The following is a 26,970-nucleotide window of genomic DNA, read 5'->3' on the forward strand; positions in this document are numbered from 1 at the left end:
TTGAGGAGGGAGTCTGGGAGCCTGAGGTATATAAGTCCTAGAGCACAGAGTGCTGATGGCCCCTGCCTCTCTTTCCAGTTGAAAGTGAAATCTCAAAATCAAGACATGCTGAGCTGCTTTCACTGGGAGAGAAAGCTCCCTTTTAGTTGTAAACCGTGTGTGAGGGAACCTCCATTTGAGGGCTGATGTTACCCCATCACTCTCCTTTTGCTGTTACTGTACGTTATGATGCTGAGAGGGGGCAAGGGAAGCCTCTTCCCCTTAGTGACTTCTTAGTAATGTTTTTTGGGGGGGCTGGGGGTAATCTGACCAGGTGCTGATTGGGAGCAATCTGCCTCACCCCTTTGGACTTACTCTTTATGGCGAGAGAATCTACTGGACAGACTGGCAGGCCAAAAGCATCCAGAGCGCAGATAGAAGGACTGGGCAGGCTCGGGAAACGCTGCAGGACAATCTGGAGAATCTTATGGATATTCATGTTTTCCACCGGCACAGGCCACCAGGTACAGAGCTCGCCCCAAGCCACGCTGAGCTGAGAGCTTGCTCAGGCTCTGGTACGTGGCACAGCTCTCCTGCAAGGAGCTGACCTTTCCGTCAGCCCTCGATGCCTTAAATCACTGGGTGGAATATGAGAGCATGAGAATAATTCTTGGCTTGGTACTTAAGGGCATTCTAGAATACATTTCTATAGCTGTTGCACCCCTTTTTTTATGCCTGTGCTACTGGCTTATGGATTTCTCATCCTCTTTCCTGTAGTGCGTACAGCATGTGAAGTTGGCAATGGAGGCTGCAGCCACCTGTGCCTTTTGGCACCTCTTCCAAAAGGTTACAGCTGTACCTGCCCTACTGGGATCAACCTGCAATCTGATGGCAAGACCTGCTCCCCTGGTAAGTCCCCTCTGTAGGAACCTGATTGCAGTTTTCTATCACGGCTACATTTTGCTCTTGCCTTGTTAGCGAATAAAGTGTGCTTTTATCTGTTTATCTGCTTTACCCTTTGAAAAAACCCATTTGATGCCTGTACTTTCAATTTGAGTGGGAATCACTATGAAGAAACTTACTGATAACTGGACTGATGCAGAAGAAGTTTGTCTTAAAACTATGTTGGGCAACTAAACCAGATGTCACATTTTTCCCCATACTTTTGCCCTAATCTTGGGGTGGATTCTTTTGTGACTACAAGGTGCTGTATTCTTTAATAGGTCTGTACACATGGAAGGCACTCAGCTTCTGGTCATGGTACATTCACTTTTTCTCCTTAGCAGGAGAAAACTGACTCCTAATTCCTGTTTCTCACACATATTAGCAGAAGTAATTCTTCTATGAGTGCACTCCTTTTCAACTTGGATATAAAGAAGCATTCAATAATGCTCAATAAAGCTTTTGTACTCGGATTCCCCATAAGCTGAGATCTGCCTGAGACTTCCCCTTCTCCACTGAAGCAGATGTCATCTCGAGAATGTTCAATAAATGATACCTACAGTTGACTGAACTTGTTCCTTGCTGATATCTGTCCATTTTCAACTCTCTGCAGGAATGACCAGCTTTCTGATCTTTGCCAGAAGGACTGACATCCGCATGGTGTCTCTGGATATTCCCTACTTTGCAGATGTTGTCATCTCGGTCAACGTCACCATGAAGAACACCATTGCAATTGGAGTGGATCCTCGTGAAGGTCTGAACTTCCTACTGTGTCTGACTATCTGTTTGAAAGGCAACAAATGACTTTATATCTAAATGTCTAAGTAAAGAACCAGGTACAGATCTTACTGTAGGTTGTGAATTTGGGTAGGTTTTTTTTCCGAGTCAGAGACCTGAGTCTGGTTTTTAAGATTTTGCTCTTTGGTTGTTGGGATTTGGTTTGGGTTGGTTTTGTTGTGGGCTTTCTTTAAGCTTCTCTTTCTTCTTCCACCCAGGAAAGGTTTACTGGTCAGACAGTACTCTGCGGAAAATCAGCCGGGCTGCCCTAGATGGCTCACAATTTGAAGACATCATCACTACAGGTAAGAAATATTTTGACCTGGGAGCCTCTCGCCTCCATGCAGCATGAAAAGAGAGATTCTCTGATACCCTGGTAGAATAATCTAGAGATTTTTGGCAGAAGGGCAAGCAAAGCCTACATAATCTGCCTGATGACATGCACAAGGGGAATACCAGAAGTTCCTGACTAAGCTGGGAGGATGAGCAGTGACCGGTTCACCTTTCTGTTTTCTCAGGTCTGTTGACTACAGATGGACTTGCTGTGGATGCTATTGGCAGGAAGATATATTGGACAGATACAGGAACAAACCGGATTGAAGTGGGCAACCTTGATGGCTCCATGAGGAAAGTCTTGGTCTGGCAGAACCTGGACAGCCCTCGGGCAATAGCTTTATACCATGAGATGGGGTTAGTGTTGTCAAGAGGCTATCTAGGGGTTAGAAACAGGACTTCTGACCTGTTTCCATAATACTTTGCTGGCTTTTCCCTAGGTACATGTACTGGACGGACTGGGGTGAGAATGCCAAGCTGGAACGCTCTGGGATGGATGGCTCTGGACGTGTGGTGTTGATCAGCAATAACCTGGGCTGGCCTAACGGACTGGCAGTGGATAAGGCTGGGTCCCAGCTGCTCTGGGCTGATGCACACACTGAGGTCCGATTCTGTTCTTCAGAATTGTTTGTCATTGGGTCTTTGGTAGCCTGGAGGCTTGTTTTGAAGCTCTTGAGCAAGCTATCAAAAGATCAAGGGGAACATAAGCTTTTCTGAGAGTATGGACTATGGGGAGGGTGGACTTGAGTAACATCACTTGCTTAGGCTCTGTTTCCCACTTGGTACAGTAATTGCTAGCAGGAGGATCAGTGTTTTCAGTGTGGGGCTGATGTTTACTTCTTTCTTCAGCGTATCGAGGCTGCAGATCTCAATGGTGCTAACCGCCGCACCCTGCTGTCTCCAGTGCAACATCCGTATGGCCTCACTTTGCTGGACTCTTACATTTACTGGACTGACTGGCAAACTCGCAGCATTCACAGGGCTGATAAGGACACTGGTGCCAACGTCATCTTGGTGAGGGCAAACCTGCCTGGCCTGATGGACATTCAAGCTGTTGATAGGGCACGGCCCCTGGGTGAGTTGCTTGGCTGCTCCCAGATCAGCAGGGGTCTGTGGTGACGAGGGGAGCCCTTCGGAGATGTTACTTAAAAGAGTCCTTTGGTGTAAAGCATGAGTGATAGAGTAACTTCTCAAAAATCAGCTTTCTTTTCTTCTTTGCTCTTGTTTACCTATTTTTTATACTTCTCCCTGTTTATCTAGCTCCATAGGTCTGGTGTTTATTTATTACTGCATGGCTTTTGACCGCTTTCATCCCATTTCCTTCACTGGATTGCACCAACAACCTCATTCTCACACACATCAGAGCCACTTTCTTAGGAGGACTGAATAAGTCATGCCCTATTAGGCTTCACCAGAGCCTACTGGCATTGGACAGTTTCCCTTTTTTAACTCCAAAAGGCACTAATTCCTCTTAAGCTAGTTGCTGAAACTTTATTTCAAGTTCTAGTTGCTTTTTTCCGAAGCATTGCAGGCTTCATCTTCCTGTCTGCCACTTTGCTCTACAAAATCTCTGCTGCTTTAGTTGCTCTTAATATATGGTGCTCTCCAACTATTCGGTGCCAGAGTCGGATTCCTCATGTTACTCTTTGGGTATCCTGTGTTACCCCATCTTTCCTCCTTGCTCTTCAGTGGGAGTTGTTGCTTTGTGCTGTGGCTTTGTTTTAGTGGAATTTCCCCAATACGTACTTGTACAGGAAATTCTGTGCTGCTTCTCCTGTGGATACTAACAGCAGAACATCACTCTTGACAGCGTAACTTCGCGATACAACTTAAAGCTAACCGAAACTCTAGCCATCGTATCCCTGTTGTCTTCTTCCCACTCCCTGCACCCGTCTTCTGGGTCTATCCCCTCCTAGTAAATGTATGCTGGGTTGGGTTTTTTTTTCAATTTTAAAAAAGAAAAAGATATGACCCTAATATGTCAGGCACTTTCAGCAGGCTTCTCTGATGCTTTTGTTTACTTGCCACTGTGTGCAGCTAAGTTAAACAGAAGCTTCTTTGTCAGCCTGGCCTCTGGTGCATCGTCACGCTGCTTCCCCACAGGGTTGGCTCTTTCTGTCAGCATTACCATTTGCAGCAATAATAAACCTAAACTGCAGTTGTGTGACTCTTTATCAGCATTTGGCTGTTCCTTTTTCCATGGGAAAACTATGATTAGCAAGGAATGCAGGTCGAGACTTTGCTCCTAATGCGCCCCTTTCTTCTGTACCTTCCTGTTCTCCTTGCCCAACCATGCCCATGCCCACCATGAGTCTTGGAGGGGAGGAAAGCAGTCTCTGTATGAAGGGCTGTAGATTCCCAGGGAGGCTGGGATGGTAAGGATGAACTCAGCTGCTAGCAAGTTGTGCATTTATGTAACCTTTAAAATAAAGTTTTTGTCTGCGGGACCACACTGATCCTTAAACTACGCTTTCCCTATTTCTAAAGGCTTCAATAAATGTGGAGTTCGTAATGGTGGCTGCTCTCACCTTTGCTTGCCTCACCCCACTGGCTTCTCCTGTGCCTGCCCCACTGGCATCCAGCTGAAGAGAGATGAGCAGACGTGTGACTCTTCTCCAGAGACCTACCTACTTTTCTCTAGCCGTGCTTCCATCCGTCGTATCTCGCTGGACACCAGTGACCACACAGATGTGCACATACCTGTCCCTGAGTTGAATAACGTCATTTCTCTGGACTATGATAGTGTTGATGGCAAGATTTACTACACGGATGTATTTCTTGATGTCATCAGGTGGGTGCCAGTCGTCTACTTGGCCAGTGCCCAGGTCACCCAGCTACTTGTGCTGGTTGTGCCGCAGTGAGCTGTGGAGTGTGCCAATAAGTTGGGGAGACTGAGATGTGGCAATACACCGCGGCTTATGCCTTGTCTTTGGTACACAGCGTCGTGTCTCTCGCTGAAGTAAATGCTGAAGGTGCATTTAACCTGCTGGAGACTATGGGGAAAAAGGTATTAGGGAGGTAGCACTACGAAGTGGCCCTGTGGTTGATGTGGATCACACGTGGAGGTGTGAAGGCTTTCTGGGAGCTACCCGTTCCTCACTGCCGTTTGTCATTGATTTTCATCCAGGCGGTCTGATCTGAACGGCAGCAACATGGAAACTGTTATTGGTCAGGGTCTGAAGACTACAGATGGCCTGGCAGTGGACTGGGTTGCCAGGAACCTTTACTGGACAGACACGGGACGCAATACCATTGAAGTAGCTAGACTGGATGGAAGCTCCAGGAAAGTACTGATCAATAACAGCCTGGATGAGCCCCGAGCCATTGCTGTCTTTCCCAAGAAGGGGTAGGTATGGGGTATTGGTGGGGTAGGGAGAAAGGGCTGTGCAGAGGCAGACTGGAAGAGGAAGTTGTGGGAGGAAGAAGAGATGTGCTGTGTGAGTCTGCAGGGACCACCAAGGGGCTGACTCTGAGTGACAGATGTAATCAGGCAGGCAGCGAGTTTGAAGGTTGGGCAGAAGGCTGAGAGAAGCAAGCTACAGACCACACAATCTGTTTTGAACCTGAAGAATCTGCCAGTTTAGTTCATATCTAAAATTTTCATTAGGCTAAATGAAACATTCTTTTCATCTTACACTTGCCTTTTACCTCTTCAGGTACCTCTTCTGGACAGACTGGGGTCACATTGCTAAAATTGAACGAGCAAACTTGGATGGTTCTGAACGTAAAATCCTGATTAACACTGACCTGGGATGGCCCAATGGATTGACTTTGGATTATGACACCAGGAGGTCAGTCAAAGATTTTCTTATGCTTGCGTAGGGTTAAGGGATGTAGCGAATTTTTCTTGGCCTTCTTGGCTTGGTTTATTGGAGTAGTGATGTGGGTTTGGGGTTTGTTTTTTTTTCTTTGTTTTTGTCTGATCCATCTTGACTAGCGAAGGACTAGAAAGTAAAGAGGGATTGTATAGATGGAAGCTCACCTCTTCCCCTGTTCCTCCAGGATTTACTGGGTGGATGCGCATCTTGATCGTATAGAGAGTTGTGATCTCAATGGGAAGCTACGGCAAGTGTTGGTCAGCCACGTGTCACATCCCTTTGCTCTGACACAGGTAAGAAGATTTTTCTGCTGCCACCATTCTCCCTGGTGGGTTGATGAGTTTGGAAAGTCTGGGAGAACGGAGATAGCTGAGGGTATAATACTTAACTCTTCTGTGGAGCTAACAAAGGAAGTTTGTCTGAACTCCTGTGGGGTGTAGACAGTCATTCTCTTTATGGTAAGAGGGGAAGGGGTTGAAAAGGCCTTTTTTTGGGGCTTTCTGCCCCTGGGATGTGGTTTTTATGGGTATCCTGTGTCTATGGGGCTTTAACATGCTAATGGCTGTGATTTTCGTTTGCTGTCTCCCTGAGCAGCAGGATAGGTGGATATACTGGACTGACTGGCAAACCAAATCTATCCAGAGAGTGGACAAATACTCTGGGCGGAACAAAGAGACAGTCCTAGCCAATGTTGAGGGACTGATGGACATCATTGTCGTTTCCCCTCAGAGACAGACAGGTAAATAGGAGGACCTTGATTCAGGCAAATGCTAAATTTTAGACAAAAAGAACTCTGGAACTACTGTGCTACTGTAGATATCAAGCGAGATTGGCATCCTTTCTTATACTCCAACTGTTAATGCATCTTCCCTGTGGACGTTCCTTGTCTGCCTGTGACGTTTCAGTCAAGTACATCTTAACCGTGTTCTGTTACAGTTTTGATTAGCAATGTCACTTTCTGTGTCGTTCATCAGACATTGTGTTAAAACAGAAGAATGTGAGCTTGTTGTTTTTTAATCTGTGCAGCTGTGTTGACTGGGCTCCTTTCTAATGATTTCCAGTGCCTTCCTTTCAAGACTGCCCTAACCCTACCAGTGTCTGGCTATTGTCATCACTTTCTTAGCAGTCAGATAAAGGGCGTGTGCCAGAGCATGGAGACTTGCTGGATTTCTAGGAAGTATCTCTGGCTGAGCGGGGGAAAAAAAGGTTGTTGCTCTGAGCTCCTACCTGGTCATCTGCAGCGCATTTAGAAAACTGCTTGTTCCTTCCAGGTACTAACGCTTGCGGAGTGAACAATGGAGGCTGCACTCACCTCTGCTTTGCCAGGGCTTCTGACTTCGTCTGCGCGTGTCCGGATGAACCAGATGGGCGGCCCTGCTCTACTAGTGAGTTTACTGCCGAGTGTCACTTGGGTGGTAGCTTCCATAAGTGAGCCACTGCAGAGCGTCTGAAGCTCTCCAGTGTATAAAAACTTATGCAGAGTCATATCCTGGAAGTAAAGCGGTTGCGAGCAATAGAGCCGTCTTCTGTCCTTTCTGCTGACAGACGGGGTTTGAGATGGGAAAGCTGTTCAATATAGGCCATTTTAGAAACTCTCCATAGCTTTCCAGATTCGTTCATCTGTCCCACAAAGTTGGAGTCCTGCTTATTTTTCTCTGTTATTCTAGTTCCTGGCATGGTGCCCCCTGGTCCTGAACCCACCAGGGTAAGTGCGAGAAGTCAGACACCACCTGGCAGAGTAGATACCTCAACAACCAAACCTCTCACATCTCTGGAAGCAGTGGAAGGAAAGTAAGTGCTCTTGTTCTCTTGGAGTTGGGGTGTGAAAGTCACAGCTTGTGTAAGGCGCTACATGCGATCCCCCTCTGACTGTCATCCAGATGTACCTCTCCCTATCCGAAAGAGGCTATTCCAGCTCCAGACTTCATGTTCATAAAAAGCCGTTTTGACAAAGAATGCGGAACTCTGAGCTGGCAAGGAAGAGGTGCAGAGATCCTTCTGTCTGTTCTATTGAAATACGTGTCTAGGCTGATTGTGCTGAAGTGTAAAAATCCTCCCGAGGCCACGTTATTCATTTGGCTGATTTTTGAACTCCTAATTTTGAGAACTTCTTTCTGAGAGGAGAGGGGAGTCTGTTGCTTAAATTCACTGAGACCTCTGAGACCTGACCCAGACATCTGAGGAAGTGAAGTGGTTCTGCCCTGGCTGCAAAGGGATAGCTTGTTTGGGGCAGAACAGAACCTTTGCAGCTCTAACATTGAAGTTACAATGCAGGTAGTTAAGAGACTTTTTTCTGCTAATTCCCTACAGCCTGCTATTCCTACTGCCCAGCAAAAAAAAGTATGTTAAATAATATAAATAATATATGGCTGGGTTATTTGCAAGGCAAAACTTCTACTTAGTTGAATGTGATGTATTGGACAGAAAGATCTTTGTGCTGACTCCCAGGATGTTCTGATTTTTGCTTCAGCACTGATGCTGAAATTTGTGTTCTGATAGATAGATGTCTGTGTGCACCTGTGTACCTGAGAGGCGAACCTAGAATGACTGGGATATAAAGACACTGCAGACCTATCATTGATATATGTATACGCACACCCCCCTGTATATGCGTATATGGTCCTCTCTCCTCTGGATACAGAAGGATACTGAAGATGGGAAAGGGAGGCTCCTGTTGTTGAACTGGAAATGGAAGGGATATTGGTGCTAGCCTGTCCCATCCTGTCTTTTGATACCTTTGATCCTGTTGGTACTACTATCAGTAACTAACTGTCCTTCTGTTGTTCAGCTGCTCTGATAAAGACGCAAGGCGAGGCTTGTGTACCCATGCCAACGAGGCAGTGTTGGCAACCATGGGTGAGTTCCTTTTCTTTAACTCCTCTCCACCAGGGTTGCTCTTCCAGATGTGCCCAGGCCGTTCCAGTCCGTAGTGTCTGAAACTCCAATTTCTGAAACTCAGACTTGAATTACTCAAATGCCCTCTGAGCAGAGCAAAGCATGTCTGAGGATGAACATCAGTCATACACATTCATTAGCCTATATGGGGACTTTTTCAAATGACGCTTTGGTCTGGAGAACAGTTCTTGGTTTTTTTCATCCTATACCTCATCCATTGGGCTCTTTCCGTTAATGATACTCTTCTTCACCATCCCCTTTGTGTTTAGTTGAGGATGGTTGACTAGAGTAATTGCTTCCCACTGCAGGAGTAACCTGTCGGCAAGGGGGGGGTCCTAACTTATCCTTATTCAACCCCATTACAAAGATCTTGATGCTCCCTGGTTTGCTGGGGCCTGGATGGGAGGAAGGGTTATTATATGCTTGGTTTCATATGAAGCCAAACAAAACCATCAGCTAAACCTTGGTGTGTTGACATTTTACCTTCTGTATGTTGTAAAACCTCTGTATTAGGCATTACACCGAGGTCAGTATTATCCAGTGGAAATTAAGGAGAGTGCATAAATTGCCCTTGCTGTTCACTTTCAGGAGAAGGACTGCATGTCAGCTACATTATTGGAGGTCTTCTCAGCATCTTGTTTATTTTGCTGCTTATTGCTGCTTTAATTATATATAGGTAAGTGGTCTTTTTTCCCCTCTCTCCTGGCCAATAGCAAAATCTGGGGTTGTAGGAGAAGAAAGCTCCTGAAAGCACTTAATCTTTCTTTATTGCCATTTACAATCCCTTTGTTCTCCATTGGAAGCAGCGTTTGATGATTTTATTTGCAAGATTTGAGTCCCATGCCTTTGAAGTGCTAGGTAGGCAGCTCTATTATTTGAAGCCTTATTGGCTAAATTTTCTGCAGAGAGCTTATGAGTTATGGACAGGGATGTGAGATAATTTGTGTCTCGGTACACGTGTGAGCTCATGTGCTTTCTTCCGGATAGCTTCACCTATCACTGCCACTACAGCTTTTGTGGTTACATGGCAGTGCCTTGCTGTACTGGTAGCTAGTGAGTATACTGGTAGCTGAAGAGCAAGGTGAAGCCAGAATTGTCTCTTTTTGAGGGACAGCGGAGATTGCTGGAGCTTTCTGCTCACTGAACACTCAGGAACTTTGGATCCTGGCAGTAGGGCCCTGTGTCTTTTCTGATGTCTCTCTCCCTCTAGGCATAATAAGTCCAAGTTCACGGACCCTGGCTTGGGGAACCTAACCTACAGTAATCCATCATATCGGACGTCTACCCAGGAGGTGAAGATTGAAGCGATTCCCAAACCAACGATGTACAACCAGTTGTGCTATAAGAAAGAGGTAAGAGTCACGGGAGCCCAGCTCAAGCTGCTGTTGAGTATTACAGGCCTTAGTATGTGAAAACGTTGCAACTAGTCAGTGTTTACTTCTGGTACAGAAGACAACTTCAGTGAATTGCTCAGACTTCTATAGCAGCACTTCTGCCCCAGTGAGCTGTAGTGGATTAGACCTGTCTTTAGTTCTCTGCTGCTCCCGCACTCCCATAGTGTCTTGTAATTTCATTTGCATTGGGTGCCGGCCCTCGAAGTACAGGAGTCAAAGGGAATTGGCTTCCCTGGACACAGTCCCCATTAGTGACTGTTGCCCCCAGATTGCTTTGGACAGTCACCAGGGGAACCAGGCAGCCAGGAGGAGTTTGGTAACATGAACGTGGCTCCTGGTTGTGCGTTGCCTTGAAGGGGTGGGATAAAGGAGCATTTTAAAGGCCCTGCAGAGGTCTGCCCTGTGTGCCACAGCGTGGGAGAGGGTTTGATAGGATACCTTGCAGCAATTAGTTTTTCCTCTGTTTTCTCCTCAGAAGCTTTCTTATCACTCAGATAGCTTCTCATCTTCCCTCTTCTGATTTCCGTCCACATCTTCACGTCAGGTATCACTACTCTGTGTGTTTGATCCTGCCTCCCTCACTCAAGCTCTGTTGTGTGGCTCAAGCACTGTCCCATACTAATTGCTCTTTCTTGTTTCTTCCCCCCCCCCCCCCGCCTCCGCTTGCCACTTTATGTCCTTAAAGCAGGTCTACTGTCTGTCAAGAAAGTATAGGTAGTTTTCTATGGCAGTTCCTTTGGTCTTGACTTTAGCTACTCATACTTAGTATGGGAAACTTGGAAAAGATAATTTCTGTACAATTCCTTATGATTATCTGTTAGATCACTTAGTTCCTCTGGCAGGGATCACTTAGTTCCTCTGGCAAGACTTACAGAGAGGAGAGTTTTCCCTGGCTTTGTTTTTCAAAGGTGCTATCCTATAGATTTCCCAAACTTTCCTGCCATTTTAACCTTATCTACTAAGGATAAGCCAGAATTATTTATCTGGGAATCTAAATATTTTCACCATTTCTCTTAATTCTGCTGCTCCTAGACATACCCAGAGCTATATTTCTCCCACCCCCTTCACTTTCTCCTCAGGGATAAATCACGTGTTCTGTTGCTCCTTATTTGTCAGTGAGCCAAGTTAGACAGATTTCATTACTTTAATCTCAGTGCGGTCCCTTTAGCCTCTGATGATTTCTGTTGTTTCCCTATAATCTCCCTCCCCTGTATCACTGTGAGACTCCGGGCTTAACAGTGGTGTTCCAGCTGTGCTTTCCTAAGAGATGAATCTAGAAGGACTCAGATATAAAGATACTGCAGACCTAGAATCAATTCCCTGCCTGCTTTTACCATGAAGTCTTCTGGTTCTTCCCACTTCCCATTTTCTTGGTGTTTTTTTTTTTTTTTCTTCTTCCTTGTTAGGCTCAGTGTTGTTCTTACTCCCTGCTGTCTGGAAATATATATATGTAGTTGAATTAGAAGAGCCAGCTCATCCTCATTCTCCTTCCATGATTTGAAAGCTCCTGGAGTTTGGAATGAGAGCTCTTGCAGGGAGGATTTGTCTCGGGGGTGGGGAAGAACTGAAGGGAAATGTAGAATGTGTTCTGCCATTGTGACAGTCAAAACCATTGGCTGTTTACATGGAGGTCCAGCCTTTTGTCTGCTTCCCTGTCTACATTCCAGCTCTGCTTTGCTCTTTGTCATATTTTTCCATAGATATATTGTGGTTTTTTTCATTCATGTGTCTGCTCCCTAGACTGGTCCTGACCACAGCTACACCAAGGAGAAGATCAAGATTGTGGAGGGGATATGCCTTTTATCCAGTGATGATTCCGAGTGGGATGACCTTAAGCAGATTCGGAGCTCCCGAGGAGGGATCCTCCGTGACCACGTCTGCATGAAGACAGACACGGTCTCTATCCAGGCTAGTTCGGGTTCACTGGATGATACCGAAACTGAGCAGCTGCTACAGGAGGAACAGTCTGAATGCAGCAGTGTTAACACAGCAGCAGCCACACCTGAACGGCGTGGCTCACTCCCAGACACAGGCTGGAAACACCAACGCAAGCCCTCTACGGAGAGCGAGGTCTAAAGTACACGTGACTTTGGAAATGCTCGTACCCTCCCTAGCCTCTGCTCTGCACAAAAAAAAAAAAAAAGACAGGACTCTGCCTCTTGGGCAAGGAAGGGCACAGAGACCAGCCTCTCGTGCGAGTGGCCCAGAGACTGTGACTGCCTTTCAGCGAGGAGCTTGGGCAGCTGTGCTGTTGTGGTTGGAGAGGGAGGATGGGTGGGTTGGAACCCAGAGACCCTTTTGGCTCATTTTCACTGTCTGTGGTTTATTTATATATTCCCTTTTCCTGGAAGCTGCCACGTTAACTTTTGCAGTGACTTCTCTGGCCTGAATCTGGTTCAGGTTCTGTATTCTCTGGCAACCTGCAAGTCCTGTGCCACCCAACTCACGGTCAATGCCCAAGAAGAGAGCAGAGCTGCCTCATTGCTAGCTCCTGGTCACAGAAGTTCCCCGTGTCATTCCAGCACTAACAGCACCCTTTGAGGCTTTGCGTTGAGGGGTTTCTGACTTGAGAGAGGTCCTGGAATAGATGGAGTATAGTTTGGGGCTCAAGGGGATGCTGACACAGCATCAGGTCACCTTTTAAGGGCATAAAAGAGGGTAACCACAGTTGCCATGACTTGCTTCATGGGAGCATCACTGCTTACTTTCCCATCTGCTAGTAAAAACTTTAAGGAATTCTCAGATTGGAGCACTGTGTCTGTTGCTGGCAGTGGACGCTGCTCCTGTTCTCCCGTTTCCTGTTCAAAGATGTTTCTATTGTGGAAAAACAAGAGTCAGCAAATGGCCCTTTCGGAACTGCTCCCTGAGGGGTCCAAGTGCTGTTCTTGAGAAGAGATTGGTATTGTTCCGAGCTCTACAGAGCTAATGGGAGGAAATGGATCTCAGCAAGACCTAAATTCTACTCTGGTCTTTGCATAACTGATATATAAAGAAAAGAAAAAGAAAACTTTCTAAGTCCCTATCAGTCCCAATTCTGCAAGGTCCCAATTCTCTTGGCCTTTAGGACCTTTGATTACTGTAATGAGGGAAAAGAGAGAATTCCTAGGTCAAGTCTTTCCCAGGGGAATGCTCAGTGCTGACAGTTAGGAACTGCTTTATTACTAGGCTGAGCGCGTTTGACCTAGAATAGGAGACAATAAGCAGGGAGCTGTAAGGGTCGTTTAAAATAGTTGTTTATCAGATAGAATTGCACTTTAAGCTCTTCTGTTACCACTAAAAAGCTCTCTTTGCCAAGTCATTTTCCCATCAGCTGCCTGAGCTTCAGTTGTTCTCTGGCCTCCAAGGCCTTTGCCCTCTAGGAGGTGTAATCCTACCCTTGCAGTTACACCCCCAGCACCATCCGATGCTCCCAGGGACTATTGCCACCTTTTCATATTCTCATGCCTTCTCATGTCACCTGTTTGTTCAGAGGGGAGAAAAGATAGAGAAAACATCTCTCAATGGATTTGTTTTAACCCCTGGAGTCATATGGCTACTCTGATGGTAAAATACTGAGTCATATGGCTACTCTGATGGTAAAATATTGAGTGTTAAGCCAGATCCTTGGAAGCAGAACTTTCCAGTGAAGAATTTCTCGTGGCAAACTCTGTAACCTCTTTCTCTCCTGGGAAGACATCAAGTACATTCCTACTTTTGGTGTAAAGAGAGCAAGGCATACACTAGGGGTATGGCTTAGAGGTGTGGGGAGGGTGCATCTCCCGGGTGTTATTTTTCCAGCTGGTACAAAAGGAAAAAAAAAAAAAGGGAAATATGTCCTACTCTGCTCTAACCTTGTTCATGTACTAACAGTTGTGCTACACCTGAAAAACAGGGTGGTTGCCAGCAGGTTGGCTGTACTTTTTACAGCAGAGGTGGCTTTGCAGAAAGGGGAAGGTTGCAGATCTGACCAGGCTGGGTGGCTCGAAACTCTGTCCATAACCGCACCATTGGGCTGACTGGTGTATATTCCTGTGGAAAAGCAAACTGGAGCTAAGGCTTGGAAATTTCCCTGTGTTAATGTGGGACTCTTCCCTAGTCCCAGAGGGAATTTTTTTAATTTTTTTTTTTTTTCAAAATTAGATTTTTATTTAATTATTTATTTGATTGACTCCAGCCTGGGAAGCGTTGTTTTTATTGGACAGAGGCACTTTTGGATTGAGGCGTGGACTTCACTGGGACCTGAGAAAGCAAGGCATATCCCTGACGTGGGCCTTGCCTGTCGAAGCTGCCTCATGCAGGGACAACGCCAGAGGGCTCAAGAATCCATTGGAACAGAAACCATGTGTAGGGGGCATCAGAGCTGGGAGTGGGTGGGTACACGGGGAAGGAAGGCTCTGGCTTCTAGGAGAGCGGGGTTTCTTTGGGTTTGGGGGGAAGAGGTTGTTGCCCCAACGTGCACCAAAATCCTGAGGTGGTGGGACAGGGATGAAGGGAAACACCCACCCAGACCTGTCACTTGAGGTTCAGTCAGCCTGGCAGAATAATCGCTGTCCGAGTCACAAGTGCAGAAGGGAAAGGAAAAAAACCCAGTCAGTCTTTTCAACAACTTCGAAGTGCTTGTGATTTCCACCTTGAGAAATACTCTCTGCTGCTTCTCAGGAGGGATCCTGCACGCTCCAGCCTAACAACCAACTGCTCTCTGCTCCCTTCCTCAAGTGATTATGGCCAAAAAAAAAAAAAAAAAAAAAAGAGCATCAAAATGTCCCAACAGCCTCTCCTCTACCATGGAGGCGGGCAGGAATTAGTTTCTTCTTCCTAGAGACAGCCCCAGTGAGATGCTGCCTATGGGGGGGTGCATCATGGTTCCCCGTTCTGGGGAAGAGAAGACCCTCGTTGCACTTAGGATGTTAAGAATGTAGAAAGGCCACTGGAGGATGATCTCTTGAGCACTGATTTACTGTGTAAAAAAAAAAAAAAAAAAAAAAAAAAAAAAAAAGCAAACCTCTCTCCTGTCTGTCCCGAGCTAACGTCAGTGATTTCCCTGTGTTCCTGTGTAATGGTTTTAACGTTACTCACTGGAGACATTGGACTTTCTGGAGTTATTTAACCACTGTGTTCAGTATTTTAGGGGTTGATGATAATTTAATATAAATTTAGCTTTTCTTAACCACTCTGCCTGGCTTTTGGTTGTGAATCACGCACGTTACTTGAACGCTCCTTTGAAAGAGGAGCTCCCTGACCTGTTTGCACAGAACCTCAACTTTCCTTAATTTGAGGGAGAAGGTAGGAATGGATCCGGGTTCTTCTGATAATCTGATGGTAACGCACACTTCTTCTGCCACTATGGCCTTGAATCGAGGGCCAAATAGCCACGCTCATGCACTTTTGCAAATTCCTGCGCGCATGTAATACCTCTGACCCTGCCCCCACCTTGTGTTTTTTCCTTTTTGTTACCATTTTAACATGGCAAAAGCAGAAGAGGATGTTTATAGAACGGTTAGAGTTGGAAGGGACCTTAAAGATCATTGAGTTCCAACCCCCCTGCCATGGGCAAGGACACCCCCCACCAGACCAGGTTGCTCAAAGCCCCATCCAGCCTGGCCTTGAACACTTCAAGGGATGGGGCATCCACAGCTTCCCTGGGCAACCTGTTCCAGTGCCTCACCACCCTCACAGTAAAGAATTTCTTTCTGTTATCTAAATCTCCCCTCTTTCAGTTTAAAACCATTACCCCTTGTCCTGTCACTACACTTCCTGACAAAGAGTCCCTCTCCAGCTCTCCTATAGGCTCCCTTCAGATACTGGAAGGCTGCTATGAGGTCTCCCCGGAGCCTTCTCTTCTCCAGGCTGAACAATCCCAGCTCTCTCAGCCTGCCTTCATAGCAGAGGTGCTCCAGCCCTCTGATCATCTTCGTGGCCCTCCCTTCATCTTTTTGGAAATTATTAGGACTGTAAGTGGTCTCAGGCCTCTGCCCAGTGGAGAATAAAGCTCTGAAGAGCTGGCTTTCTGTCCGTGAGGGGTTTTGTTCAAAATTCTGTCGCCTTTTTTTTTAAAACCAAGAGTTTAAATGGTCCAAATAATGGATGAAACATTCAGTAGTAACTGACGCTGCACTACTGGTGCTAACCTCATACCCCCTTCTGGCACTTTTCCGAGGAAAGAATCAGAATCACCTGGGCCGGAAGGGACCTTCAAAGGTCATCTAGTCCGACCCCCCCCGCAGTCAGTGGGGACACCCCCAACTAGACCAGGTTGCCCAGGGCCTCGTTGAGCCTTACCTTGAATGTCTCCAGGGAAGGGGCCTCAACCACCTCCCTTGGCAACCCATTCCAGTGCTCCGCCACCCTCATGGTAAAGAACTTATTCCTAATGTCTAATCTAAATCTGCTTTTTTCCAGTTTAAAGCCATTACCGCTTGTTCTGTCATTGCCGGCCTTTGTAAACAGACTGTCTCCAGCCTTCCTGTAGGCCCCCTTCAGGTACTGCAAGGTTGCTATTAGGTGTCCCCGGAGCCTCCTCTTCTCCAGGCTGAATAACCCCAGCTCCCTCAGCCTGTCCTCACAGCAGAGGTGCTCCAGCCCCCTGATCATTTTGGTGGCCCTCCTCTGGACCCTCTCCATCAGGTCCATGTCCTTTCTATATTGAGGGCTCCAGAGCTGCACACAGTACTCCAGGTGAGGTCTCACCAGAGCAGAGTAAAGTGGCAGAATCACGTCTCTGGATCTGCTGGCAACACATCTCTTGATGTAGCCCAGGATGCGATTGGCCTTCTGGGCTGCAAGTGCACACTGCCTGCTCATGTCCAGCTTCTCATCCACCAGCACCCCCAAGTCCTTTTCCTCAGGGCTGCTTTCTAATACCTCATCCCCCAGTCTGTACCAGGTAGAAGTACCAAAGAAGTACCAAAAGCATTTAAAACGCTCATTCCTGCTCATTTTATAGGTGAAGCGAGTTGGCTGAGGGCATGCACAAATATAAACGCCTCTTTTTAAGAATCGATGGTGCTGCAGCAGTGTGGGGGCACTGTCAGATTAATTACAGTTGGGGGGGGGCGCTCCCCTGTCCTCTATTTTACCCCCAGGAATTTTTTCTTTCGCTGGCTTCGCCTGCCGTGAAGAAACAAAGGAGGGAAAACACGGTTATTTCTTCCGAACTCACTAACGGTATTAAAAATATTAAAGAAGAGCGAGCCCCTTCCAGTTCAGAGCTGCTGCTTTACCGCTTGGCGAAAGGCGACGGGTTCCGCAGCCCCGCCTCAGGACGCCACCGGGGGCCGGGCGCTGCGGGCCTCGCCGTCGCCCCACGCCCTCACCGGGGCCATGGCGGCTGACGCGGGGCCCGAATCTTCCCCCGCAGCGCCGCGGGGCGGGTAGACGTGGCGGCCTCCTTCCCCGACAGGCCTCGGCGGTCACCGAGCGGGGTGCCCAGGCGGCAGGGCCCGGTGGTCCCGGCGCCGCCGCTCGCAGGGCTCGCCTTCCCCCGTGCGCGGAGCACGCGTCACTGCTGCCGGATTCAAACGGGCCAATAAGGCGAGCGGGCGCGGAGGGGTGGGTGGTGCCGGCGCCGACCAACCGGCACTGAGGACACTGGGAGGTGCGGGCGGTTTTAGCGATTTCAAACCCCGCCGAGGAGTGGCCGGACGCTCGCCGCTCCCCACCCGCCGGCGCCCAGGTGAGAGTCGTCGTTGTCGTGCCTTCCCTGGTGAGGGGGTCTGGCCCCTTCTTTCCGCGGCTCCCCGGGCCCGCGGGAGGGCGCGGTAGGCCTCCCCCTCCCCCCGCCGCTGGGCCTCGGTCTCCCCCGCCTCATCTGGGGACTGGGCGGCGGCAGGGTCCTGAGCGGCGCTGACATCCCTCCGGGGGAGCGGTGCGGGCCCCTGGGCTTCGCCTGGAGCCGCTCCCGGGGCTGTGGAGGGGAGGCGGGGGCCGCGACCGCTGAGGGTGGGAGGCCGCGGCCTGTACCGCGGCGCGCTGTGGAGGCTCGGGGGGCGCCGCTCGCCTAGGCCGCCCGTGGAGCCGGGGGTGTCGCGGCCTGTAGGGAGCCGCGGCTGGGGCTGCTCCGCCGCGGTCGCCTCCTTCGTGTCATCACCGTAGGCCTAGGCGCGGTTGCGAGCTGCTGGGGCCTTGCCTGGGAGGCGGCCGACAGGGTGGGCCTGGGGCTGGTGAGGGAGGCGGGCTCGGCTCCTTCCGAACGCCCCTCATGGGAAATAGGGACCCGGCATCTTCTGTCCCCCCAAGCGTGCGCTTCGGGAGGCTGCGTGCAGGATTGGTTTCCCCTCTAAAATGACCCGAGGGAAATATTCCCTTAAGTGACTCTAATCTTAAAGTAAAAGGCATGAGCTCATCTCCGCTTCTACAGCCCTGTTGTTGGGCGCAGGTGTTAGTCTTGGATCTCCGGGGTCCCTCACCAGGAGGTGCTTCCTTGTTGAATCTTCTCTAGTGTAGGTGAAGAGGGTCTGGACAGGGATGCGGGTCCCATTGTCCCGCCCCCCTGCCCCTTTCTATTTCATTTTATTCTCTTTCCGAGTCAGAGTTTTGTGATTCTTTTTAAGACAGTAGCTTTCCGGTTGGTGTGTAGGGGTTTCCCTCCTGAATTTGGACTTCTCTCAGTGAGACATCCAAAGTGGTGTGTAGGAACGAAGCTGAGGAACAGGACTTCTGTGCAGCTGAAGCTTACCTGGACTCTGTTCTACAAATAAAATAAATAGTGAAAAAAAAATAATCACAAACTCATCTGCTACAGTTTTCAAACTGATTTGTGTGCGGTGTGTATCAGGTCTCTAATTATGCTGGAGTCTTCCCTTTTTTTTTTTTTTTTTTTTGTTGATTTATTATTTTGTGTTTAGTGTTACATCTTCCAGTACTACTGCTAACCTGCAGTGCTGTTAAAGCTGCTGTCTGCAGGTGAGAAGGGGATGAGGAGTTGTCAGGATATTGGGCTGCCAGCTGTGGAAGACCTTTATTTATTATTTGTATATTGGAGGAAGCATTGCTATAGACTTTCAGTGAATGCATCTATTAGTTTGAAACTGTAAAGATGCATATTTCCAAATGCTGAAGGTCTTAAATATGGAAGTATTCTAAAAGGCTGCTCATAAAAATCTATTCCTGAAACTTTACAATAGGGTCAAGTCAGGAAAAAAAGAATGATTGGGTGCAAGTTGCCCTTACGGTTTTGACTCTTTGGTGTTCGATATCGTATCAGTTGATTGTGCAGAAATTAGGATTTGGTCTGACTTTCTAGCCTCAGGCATGACCTTTCTTTTAACTTTGTTCTTTTGGTAGTTTCCCTCCATTTAAAACTTAGAGATGCACATTTTTTTTTCTTCCCTTTTTTTTTTTTTCTCTGAATTGCAATACAGTTAAACTTTTTAAGCGACGCCGAGAGAGTGATATATCAAAGCAGAATCAACAAAAAAAATGGCCTTCAGGTACAACGAACTGATTCTAAACAAATTGTTGTGCTGAAGGTAATTCTCAAGAATGCAAAGTTAGGAACATTAACTAGGGGATCTGCTGTGGAAAAAATTATTTATGTGACACCTGTACAAAAATAAACGAAGCTTGGATTTCAGAAGCGTGGGAAATTAGAGCAGTCAGGCTGCTTTAAATCTGTACTGATATGTGACTTCTTTGATGTTCTAATATAAAAATGGGAATGCAGGGTATTGGAACGTGATCCCTCGCTCTGGTACACTGCGTTTGGTGGGACTCCCCTTCCACGCTGGCTGGTGCCCTGTCCCTGATGGTGGCAGCTTCTGTAACCTCTGGGCCTCTGCTTCTGCAAACCTGGTCTGCCATGGTGCAGCCCGTGCTCTCGCACCCGTGTCTGTTGCCATTTAATTAGTCGACTCGGAAAACCTGACTTCCAGTCTAATGTTGAAAGTCGGTTCTCTCTTGTGCATCACTCTGTGTGTGTGTGTGTTAGGTGATAAATCTACAGCTGAGATTCACTTGGTGTGTTGTAAGCTCTTTCGGTCAATCCTTTTTTTCTTTCTTTTCTTTTTTCTTGCTACCCTGATTAATTGTGTCATCCGCAAACTGTAACACCTCTGTTCGCCCCTTTTTATAGATCGCTTATGAACGTTTTGAACAGTACATACAATTAGAAACTGCTCAGAACGTTTTGTGGAGTAGAGAGAACTGTCTCTCGATCTGAAGTGTCTAATTTGGAAGATGTTGTTGTGTAGGACGTGTGACTTGAAGGACCTTTAGGAGATGAAAACCCTAATGAGGTGACTTACAATATTTACAACATGGAATACAGTGCTGCTGGTGCTTTGTTGTAGGCCGTTCCGGTGGCTCATCTCGGAGGGGCGCAGTTCTGAAGCGGGACAGGGGGAAAGCCTTGTTACCCTTGTGTTTAATTGAAGCGTTGCCTCGCGCTGGGCAGCGTTGCTGTGGGAGTCTCTCGGCCTGCCTTGTTTGGGGTTGTCTCTATGGCAGCTCGCTTGCTGCCAGTGCCAGGCACTGAAAAAGGCAGAAGCTGTCGAGCACGTTTGTGCCTCCCTGTTGCACGGGGAAGGTTGAGAAGGTCGAAAAAGTAACTCGGGTGATTATTCTGTGGGGAGCGTGGCCAGCGCTGCAGTGCCTCGAGGAGGCTTCTTTCTTCAGCTATTTTAAAAAGATGTCTGAAGAAGCTACAGCTTCGTAGGGCTTGGTGCTCTGCTCAGGAGGAAGCTATTGGTGCTCCGTTTCCACCATACCAGCTTCTTGCATTGCCATTGTCACATCTCAAAATGTCAGGCGATGGGCTAGAGATTGCTGATGAATCAGCTCCCGCGGAGCACTGTCGTTACACATCTCGCAGCAGAACACGATGCGCGATGGTGGAATGGTGCCAGGCTATTCATTCATCCATCCCTCCCTCCTTTGGAAAGGTACTGTGTCTCTCGTTCTTCAGGGCAGGGCCTCGTTCCTCCTGTCGGGATTCGGAACCCGCTCCCTTCTTCGATGAGGGATTTGCTGGATGATGGTGGCCTTGGGATCACGTCTGCTCCGTGCTGGAGTATGGCCGCAGCTACCTCTGGGACAAGAACAGTTCTTCTGCCGGCTGCGGCTGTGTTGAGGGCTATGACTCAGGAGAACACCAAGCCCGGGAGGGCCGAGCTGGTCACCGGCCACCGCGGCCCGGTGGTCCCTGCCCAGCCGCAGGGCAGGCACCGCAGCCGCCGGGAGGGCCGAGGAGCCCCCGCGCACCGGCGGCGCGGTGCGGGGGAGCGTGCCCGGCCCCGCGGGGGGGGGGTTGCGGTGTGCCCGGTGGAGCCCGGCGCTGCCCTGCCCTGCCCGCCTTTGTCTGGCCCCGATGCGGGCCGGCTCCCGCCCAGGTGCGGCCGCAGCGCCCCGAGCCCCGCCCGCCGGCGGGGAGGGGCTTGGCCCGGCCCGGCCCGGCGGCTCCCCGCCCGCTGTCGCCGCGGAGCCGGCCCGGAGCTGTCAGGGGTGAGTGGGCCGGGAAGGCCCGGCGGTGTGCGGAGGCGCTGGCGGGGGGTGGGGGCGGCCCGGCCCTCGGGCGGGGGCGGCGGGTAGAAGACAATGCCGGGCGGGCGGCCTGCTCCGCCGCTGCCCCGGCCGCGGCCTGCTGCCCGGTACCGCCGCGGAAGGGGAAACCTCCCCGGGCTGCGGCGGCGTGCGGGTTAGATGGGGGCGCCCGGCGGCGGTGGGAGGAGGAGGGTGACGGGGACATCTGGGGCTGCGGGCGGGGAGGCGGTGCCGAAGTGGAGGGGTGCTCTTCTGGAAGGTGCTGGGGATGGCGGGGGCACTGCTGGTTCGGGGGATGGCGAGGGAGGGCGGGCCGTGCTGCACTGTTGGCGGGGGCTTCCCGTGGAGAAGGAGGGGGCTAGTGGTCTGTCCTGGGGTGCGATGTCTCCACGGGAGCTTTCCTTCATCAGCAGCAGTTCAGGCCATCCTTTTTAAAGACCATTACATGAGGCTTTCCATGCCTGAGCTTTGTAAACGCCTTGTGGGATGGGGGAGTTTGCCGCTAATAATAAGCACGGGCCCTACTGACATCTTTCACTCCAGCCGGCCACCCGTAGAATTATGTCAGCGCACACAAACTCGCCCGTGGGTTGCCCTTTTCCCTCTTGCCCCTCTCTGTCTATAAGACTGGCTTCACTCCAGGCTTACCCATGCAGTCAGAAATTGCTTTTGCTCTTAGCTGTGGCAGAAGGTCAGTTTATTTTGTGTTGCCTCTCGCTTTTAGGTGCATGGAAAAGAATGGCCTCAGTTACTTTAGAGACCATGTATTAAAACATATTTTTTTTTCCAGAGAAATTAAGTATCTATCTCCCCTACTAATAACTTGCCATTATTCAGAGGTCCTGCTTTCCTTTCGTGAAGAGTCTATGTATCTTGCAACTTCTAATTGATCTTTTAATTGAAAACACCAACCTTTAAAATCTTAGGAAATTGTTATTGCTTAAGCAGCAAATAATCTTCTGTGGGTTTTTTTTTTAACCTCTTGTTCTTTTGTTTGTCATCAAAAGATACGTGAACTGAAGCTGGAAAGCACATTTATAGTCTACCCGAAAGTTCTTCTGACTCTGTTGCTTTTGCAGGTATCTGCAGTTCAGGATTGTTAGCTGGACTTCAGAGTTCCTTTTGATTATGTGGAATTTACTAAAGCAACTGCATTATTTCACTGACTGATTAGGCTATGGTTCTTAGATTTGTGTGTTTTTCAAAATACTTAGTGAGTCCAGGTGTTGTTTAAAATCAAAAAAATAACTATGTTATGATTACTTGAATTTTTCAGCCTTTTTTTCTGAGCTACCTTATATTGTATTTATCAAGAGGGTTTAGCTGGCAAATACCTAAAACCTGCTGAGCTAAATTTCTAAGAAACTGAAACTTCATCATTTCAGAGCCAAAGAGCAAACGTGACCCAAAACTGCCATTAAACAAATAAGAATTTCTCTGCTGGGAAAGCTGTGGGCTGTACTGATGGAGAACTGTCTACTGAGAAGTATAGTTTCATCTGAAATGTGACATGCAGCTATACGCTCTCCAAGTATGTGCCCGACTGTATAGGAACATTTCCAATTATTTTTTTTTTTCCTTTAAAAAGGCCTATCTTGCTTTCTCAGATCTTACTCTTTTGAGTATCATTTTTAAGAAACTTTTAAAATATCAAATTGCTTCATTCCCTTGTGCAACGGTGATGTTCAGTAGGTGGAAGTGAGTAAGGAGAAGTGGACAATCAGTATCAATAAAAATTTGTTTTTGTTTAGCATAAAATTGCTTCCTAGTTTGCCTTTGCATGTTTTCTGTAGAAAATGGTCTGGAAGCCGAAACCATAATAAAATATAGTGTTAGGTGATAAATGTATAGTTCCAAATAAAACCTGGTTTAGGATGTTTATGATGAAAGAGTTGTCTTTAGCTGTACCCCATGAAGCTGGAAGGTTGAGGCTATTCGGCCGTCAAAATTGGATCAGAGAAAGGATTTATTTAGAAGCTGAATAGGAGCTGTTCAGAGCGGTGTGCAGTTAATTCAAACTTTCAGGTATTGACACTTTTCCATAATCTCTTAATGTGTTGATAAATTTGTTTCCTAAACGTACTTACATTCAGTGGGGGATTGTCACTTTTATGTTAGAAATTCTTGCATTTGTGCTGCCTTGTGAATATTTTCTGCACTCGCTGCTTTTTTCCTGGTCTCCCTTTGAAATACGTCCTATTCTTTCCTTGATGGTCTTCGTTTTCTTACTGCTCTATAATATAAGAACTTGTCCTGCCAAGAACTGTCAGGGAGGATTTGTTCTTCATCTCCATTGCAGATTCCTCAGCTGACTCGTGTTTGCAAACGTTGTGTTGGCCACGTTAGTAGCAAACCTTTCTCACAACACTTATTTTTGGTGGCTCAGTCGCTTTGGAGATCTCGTTTTCTGGATTCTACCACAGTGAATATTGTTACTGAAAGGTTTAAATCTGTTTGTTCTGAGTTGTGGTAACGAGAAAGCTATGTAGGTCAAACACTTCCTTGCTGCAAATTCACTAGTTATAACATAATTTAGCTGCATGATTGTATAATGAGGCTACTTGCTATTTGGGTGGTGAGAAGTAATGGCTGGAGGTATACAAGTCTTTGCAGAGAAAGTGAAGCTTTTAATAATAAAAAAAAACAAAACCCAAAGATTTTTGTGAATAGAAGATGTAGATAGTACAAGATCTGGGCATTAGGACTGGTGTGAGCTGTGATGAAGCTGGAAAGAAGGGATGGTTAAGGAGGAGCATTCCCTCTGTGACCGTGGAATACTTTCTGATAAACTGTCCTAGAGGGATTTGTAAGTTATTGGGGGGGGCGGCAGGGAGAAAGTATAATGTTATCACTATTTTTAGATACTGGATTCAGCGCAGAAGGCAACTTAACCCATTTTATAATTGAAGTAAGGATTGTAGATGTTACAACTGAAAATAGTAGGGGAATTGACTTGACCACACTGAAAAAATGGGTGAGAAAATGCACAAGTTTCGTGGTCGCCTCTCTCCCCTCCCTGTGTCTGTCCCATCATTGTGGTGTGTTGTCCCAGTCCCCTGCCTTCTCACACCCCAGGTTGAGTACATTGTGGTGTTGGGAAGGGAAAATCCAGATCTTTTTCTTCTAGATTCTATAATGTAAGCTAAGGGTCTACAAGCAAGAGGTCACGCTTTGTAGCAACGTATGTGTAAGGGCAAAAGTATTTGTAAATCAGTATCGGCCTTGTAATGGACAACCCTTTTTAACAGAGTTGCTCCTGACTTCAGGGTTTGAACTGATTTTAGTATTGTAGTAAGCTGATTGCTGTCCTACAATAAGATTTTCCTTGGCAGAATAGATTTCTGCAGAGAAATAAATGTTTCTTCTTGTTGAAGTAGGAAGTTCATGCTGCGGACAGTTTTCTAAAGGATGTAAGTGGGGCTCTGTCTTAACACAGGTACCAAAACTCTTTATTCTGGTTTTTGCTGCTGGAAGGTGTGTTAGTGCTTCACTTATTTTTCTGTTTTCTTTGTGAATAACTGTTGTCCAATTATTGGCTCCTTATGTTTTTCTCAACGAAATGGTATATACAGGTAATGACTTGAATTACCTCCAAGTTTCCACGTGAGATTTGGAACTACCCAACATCCTATTAAGTTCACTTTGCTTATTCTTGGCCAAGGCATGCGTGAGTTTGAGAAGAGACCATTATATCTATTTATGTCTTCTGCATCCACGCCGGGGAAGTACCCCGTTATTTCGGTATGGGTACGTTAAGATGAAGGTATTCGTGATGCAAGCACAGCTAATACTGGCAAAGCTGCGTCTTTCCTGGTGGCGCTTGGCTGCAGAACTAACTTGAGTGGCAGAAGGCAGCCTCCTGCTGTAACTGCGTTCACGTCGGGGCATTCCTGCACCCTTCACTAGGTGACCTATTTGAAAAGCTTTAAATGTGAATGCAGTCTCCTCTTTGTCTCTTGGAGAGGAATCATCACGGTCATAGAGCTAGATACAGTTTTACACCCACTTCCATGTTTGCCATGACTGTCTTGCTTTTGTGTGTGGGGTAGGTTTTGGGTTTGGTTGGGGTTTTTTTTTTTTGTTTTTATTTTTTGTTTTTTTTTAAATAGATAAAATGCATTGAATTTGAATCAGGGAGCTGTTGATTTAATTTTGAACTCTGTAGTAGGCTGAAGGAAGGGATAAGGGAATAAATGAGAGGTTTGGGCAGAGAAAAAGCAAGCCGTAGAGTTTCAGAAGAGCTTAAACAGATGAAAGCGGGCTCCATTGCAAAAAACTGGTGGGACTTCGATGCAAAAAGATGTAGTAACTCACTTGCCCTGTTGACCTCTTGTGATTGTATGGTTTTGGTATGGCATTTCAAAACTTGAGTTTTATTTTCATTGTAACTTTTAAGTCGGAGTACCTTTTTCTTGCCAATTTTGGACATGGAGGAATGGTGTGACCGGTATTTAACCCAGAGCTTTTTTTCTTTAGTAACCTGTATGTTTTAAAAGAGTACACCAGAATTAATGGTTCAGTAGAATGGGCTTTAGGTGGCCTCACTTCTGTGTACTTCATTTCTTACATAATGAGCAGAGGGATCCCTTCATTCTCAATGGTTTATAGTTCTAGGGGTTAATTAAGTCCTCATCTTTGGCCCTCTTAATGATCCCCCCCCCCTCTGAAAAAGCAAGCTTCTCAGTACCCCTGATGTCAAGGAAAAGTGTCCACATCACTGCTAGTGAAATGAGAAGGACAAACCATAATAATGCTCGAATATGTTTGTTTATACATGTAGCCAACTTCTGTCCTGACATTGACTTTCATTATCTTGCCATTGGGTAAATCAGTAGGTTTATGCAATTGTAAGACCAGTATTAACATCCATAGGAATTTATAAACATTTAAGGTAAGTTAAATGTAGTTTGGGGTGGGTGTGTATGTTGGTAGCTGGTGAGGGTTTGTTTTGTTGTTTGATTTTATTTTTTTTTTTAATTTATTAGTGATTTGGGTGGTGTTTTTTTTTTTTTTAAGTATCTTCTAGCTAATCCAGTAAGGGAGGAAAAAAATATTGTTTTTTATTGTTGGCTGTTGCTAACCTAATTTTGCCGTCTGAGTTAGCTGTATGTTAGCGTTGTATGGCTGACAGAAGGCTTTGGAGAACTTGCTTATATTATCTTACATCAGTGAAATTACGCTCCTGATTCATAGATTGGTCCAGGCCGGAAGGGACCTCCAAAGGTCATCTAGTCCGACCCCCCCCGCAGTCAGTGGGGACACCCCCAACTAGACGAGGTTGCCCAGGGCCTCATCGAGCTTCACCTTGAATATCTCAAGGGAAGGGGCCTCCCTGGGCAACCTGTTCCAGTGTTCCACCACCCTCATAGTAAAGAACT

General features: G+C 47.3%; 1 protein-coding gene across 1 annotated transcript in view; it reads left to right on the plus strand.

Annotated features, from left to right (window-relative positions):
• LRP4 (LDL receptor related protein 4) overlaps positions 1–14,838 on the plus strand; it is a 69,955-nt gene extending 55,117 nt beyond the window's left edge. Inside the window, exons 22-39 of the mRNA XM_074148831.1 lie at positions 314–503; positions 757–888; positions 1,535–1,675; positions 1,917–2,003; positions 2,217–2,388; positions 2,472–2,634; positions 2,881–3,106; positions 4,519–4,822; positions 5,159–5,377; positions 5,688–5,822; positions 6,034–6,142; positions 6,444–6,588; positions 7,121–7,234; positions 7,517–7,640; positions 8,638–8,705; positions 9,333–9,420; positions 9,955–10,096; positions 11,879–14,838. Coding sequence (XP_074004932.1) covers positions 314–503; positions 757–888; positions 1,535–1,675; positions 1,917–2,003; positions 2,217–2,388; positions 2,472–2,634; positions 2,881–3,106; positions 4,519–4,822; positions 5,159–5,377; positions 5,688–5,822; positions 6,034–6,142; positions 6,444–6,588; positions 7,121–7,234; positions 7,517–7,640; positions 8,638–8,705; positions 9,333–9,420; positions 9,955–10,096; positions 11,879–12,214 — 2,895 coding nt within the window. The 3' untranslated portion in view covers positions 12,215–14,838. The remainder of the gene's footprint in view (positions 1–313; positions 504–756; positions 889–1,534; positions 1,676–1,916; positions 2,004–2,216; positions 2,389–2,471; positions 2,635–2,880; positions 3,107–4,518; positions 4,823–5,158; positions 5,378–5,687; positions 5,823–6,033; positions 6,143–6,443; positions 6,589–7,120; positions 7,235–7,516; positions 7,641–8,637; positions 8,706–9,332; positions 9,421–9,954; positions 10,097–11,878) is intronic.
• Positions 14,839–26,970: the final 12,132 nt, after the last annotated feature.

Source organism: Numenius arquata, chromosome 6 (genome assembly GCF_964106895.1).
Source record: "Numenius arquata chromosome 6, bNumArq3.hap1.1, whole genome shotgun sequence".
NCBI lineage: Eukaryota > Metazoa > Chordata > Aves > Charadriiformes > Scolopacidae > Numenius > Numenius arquata.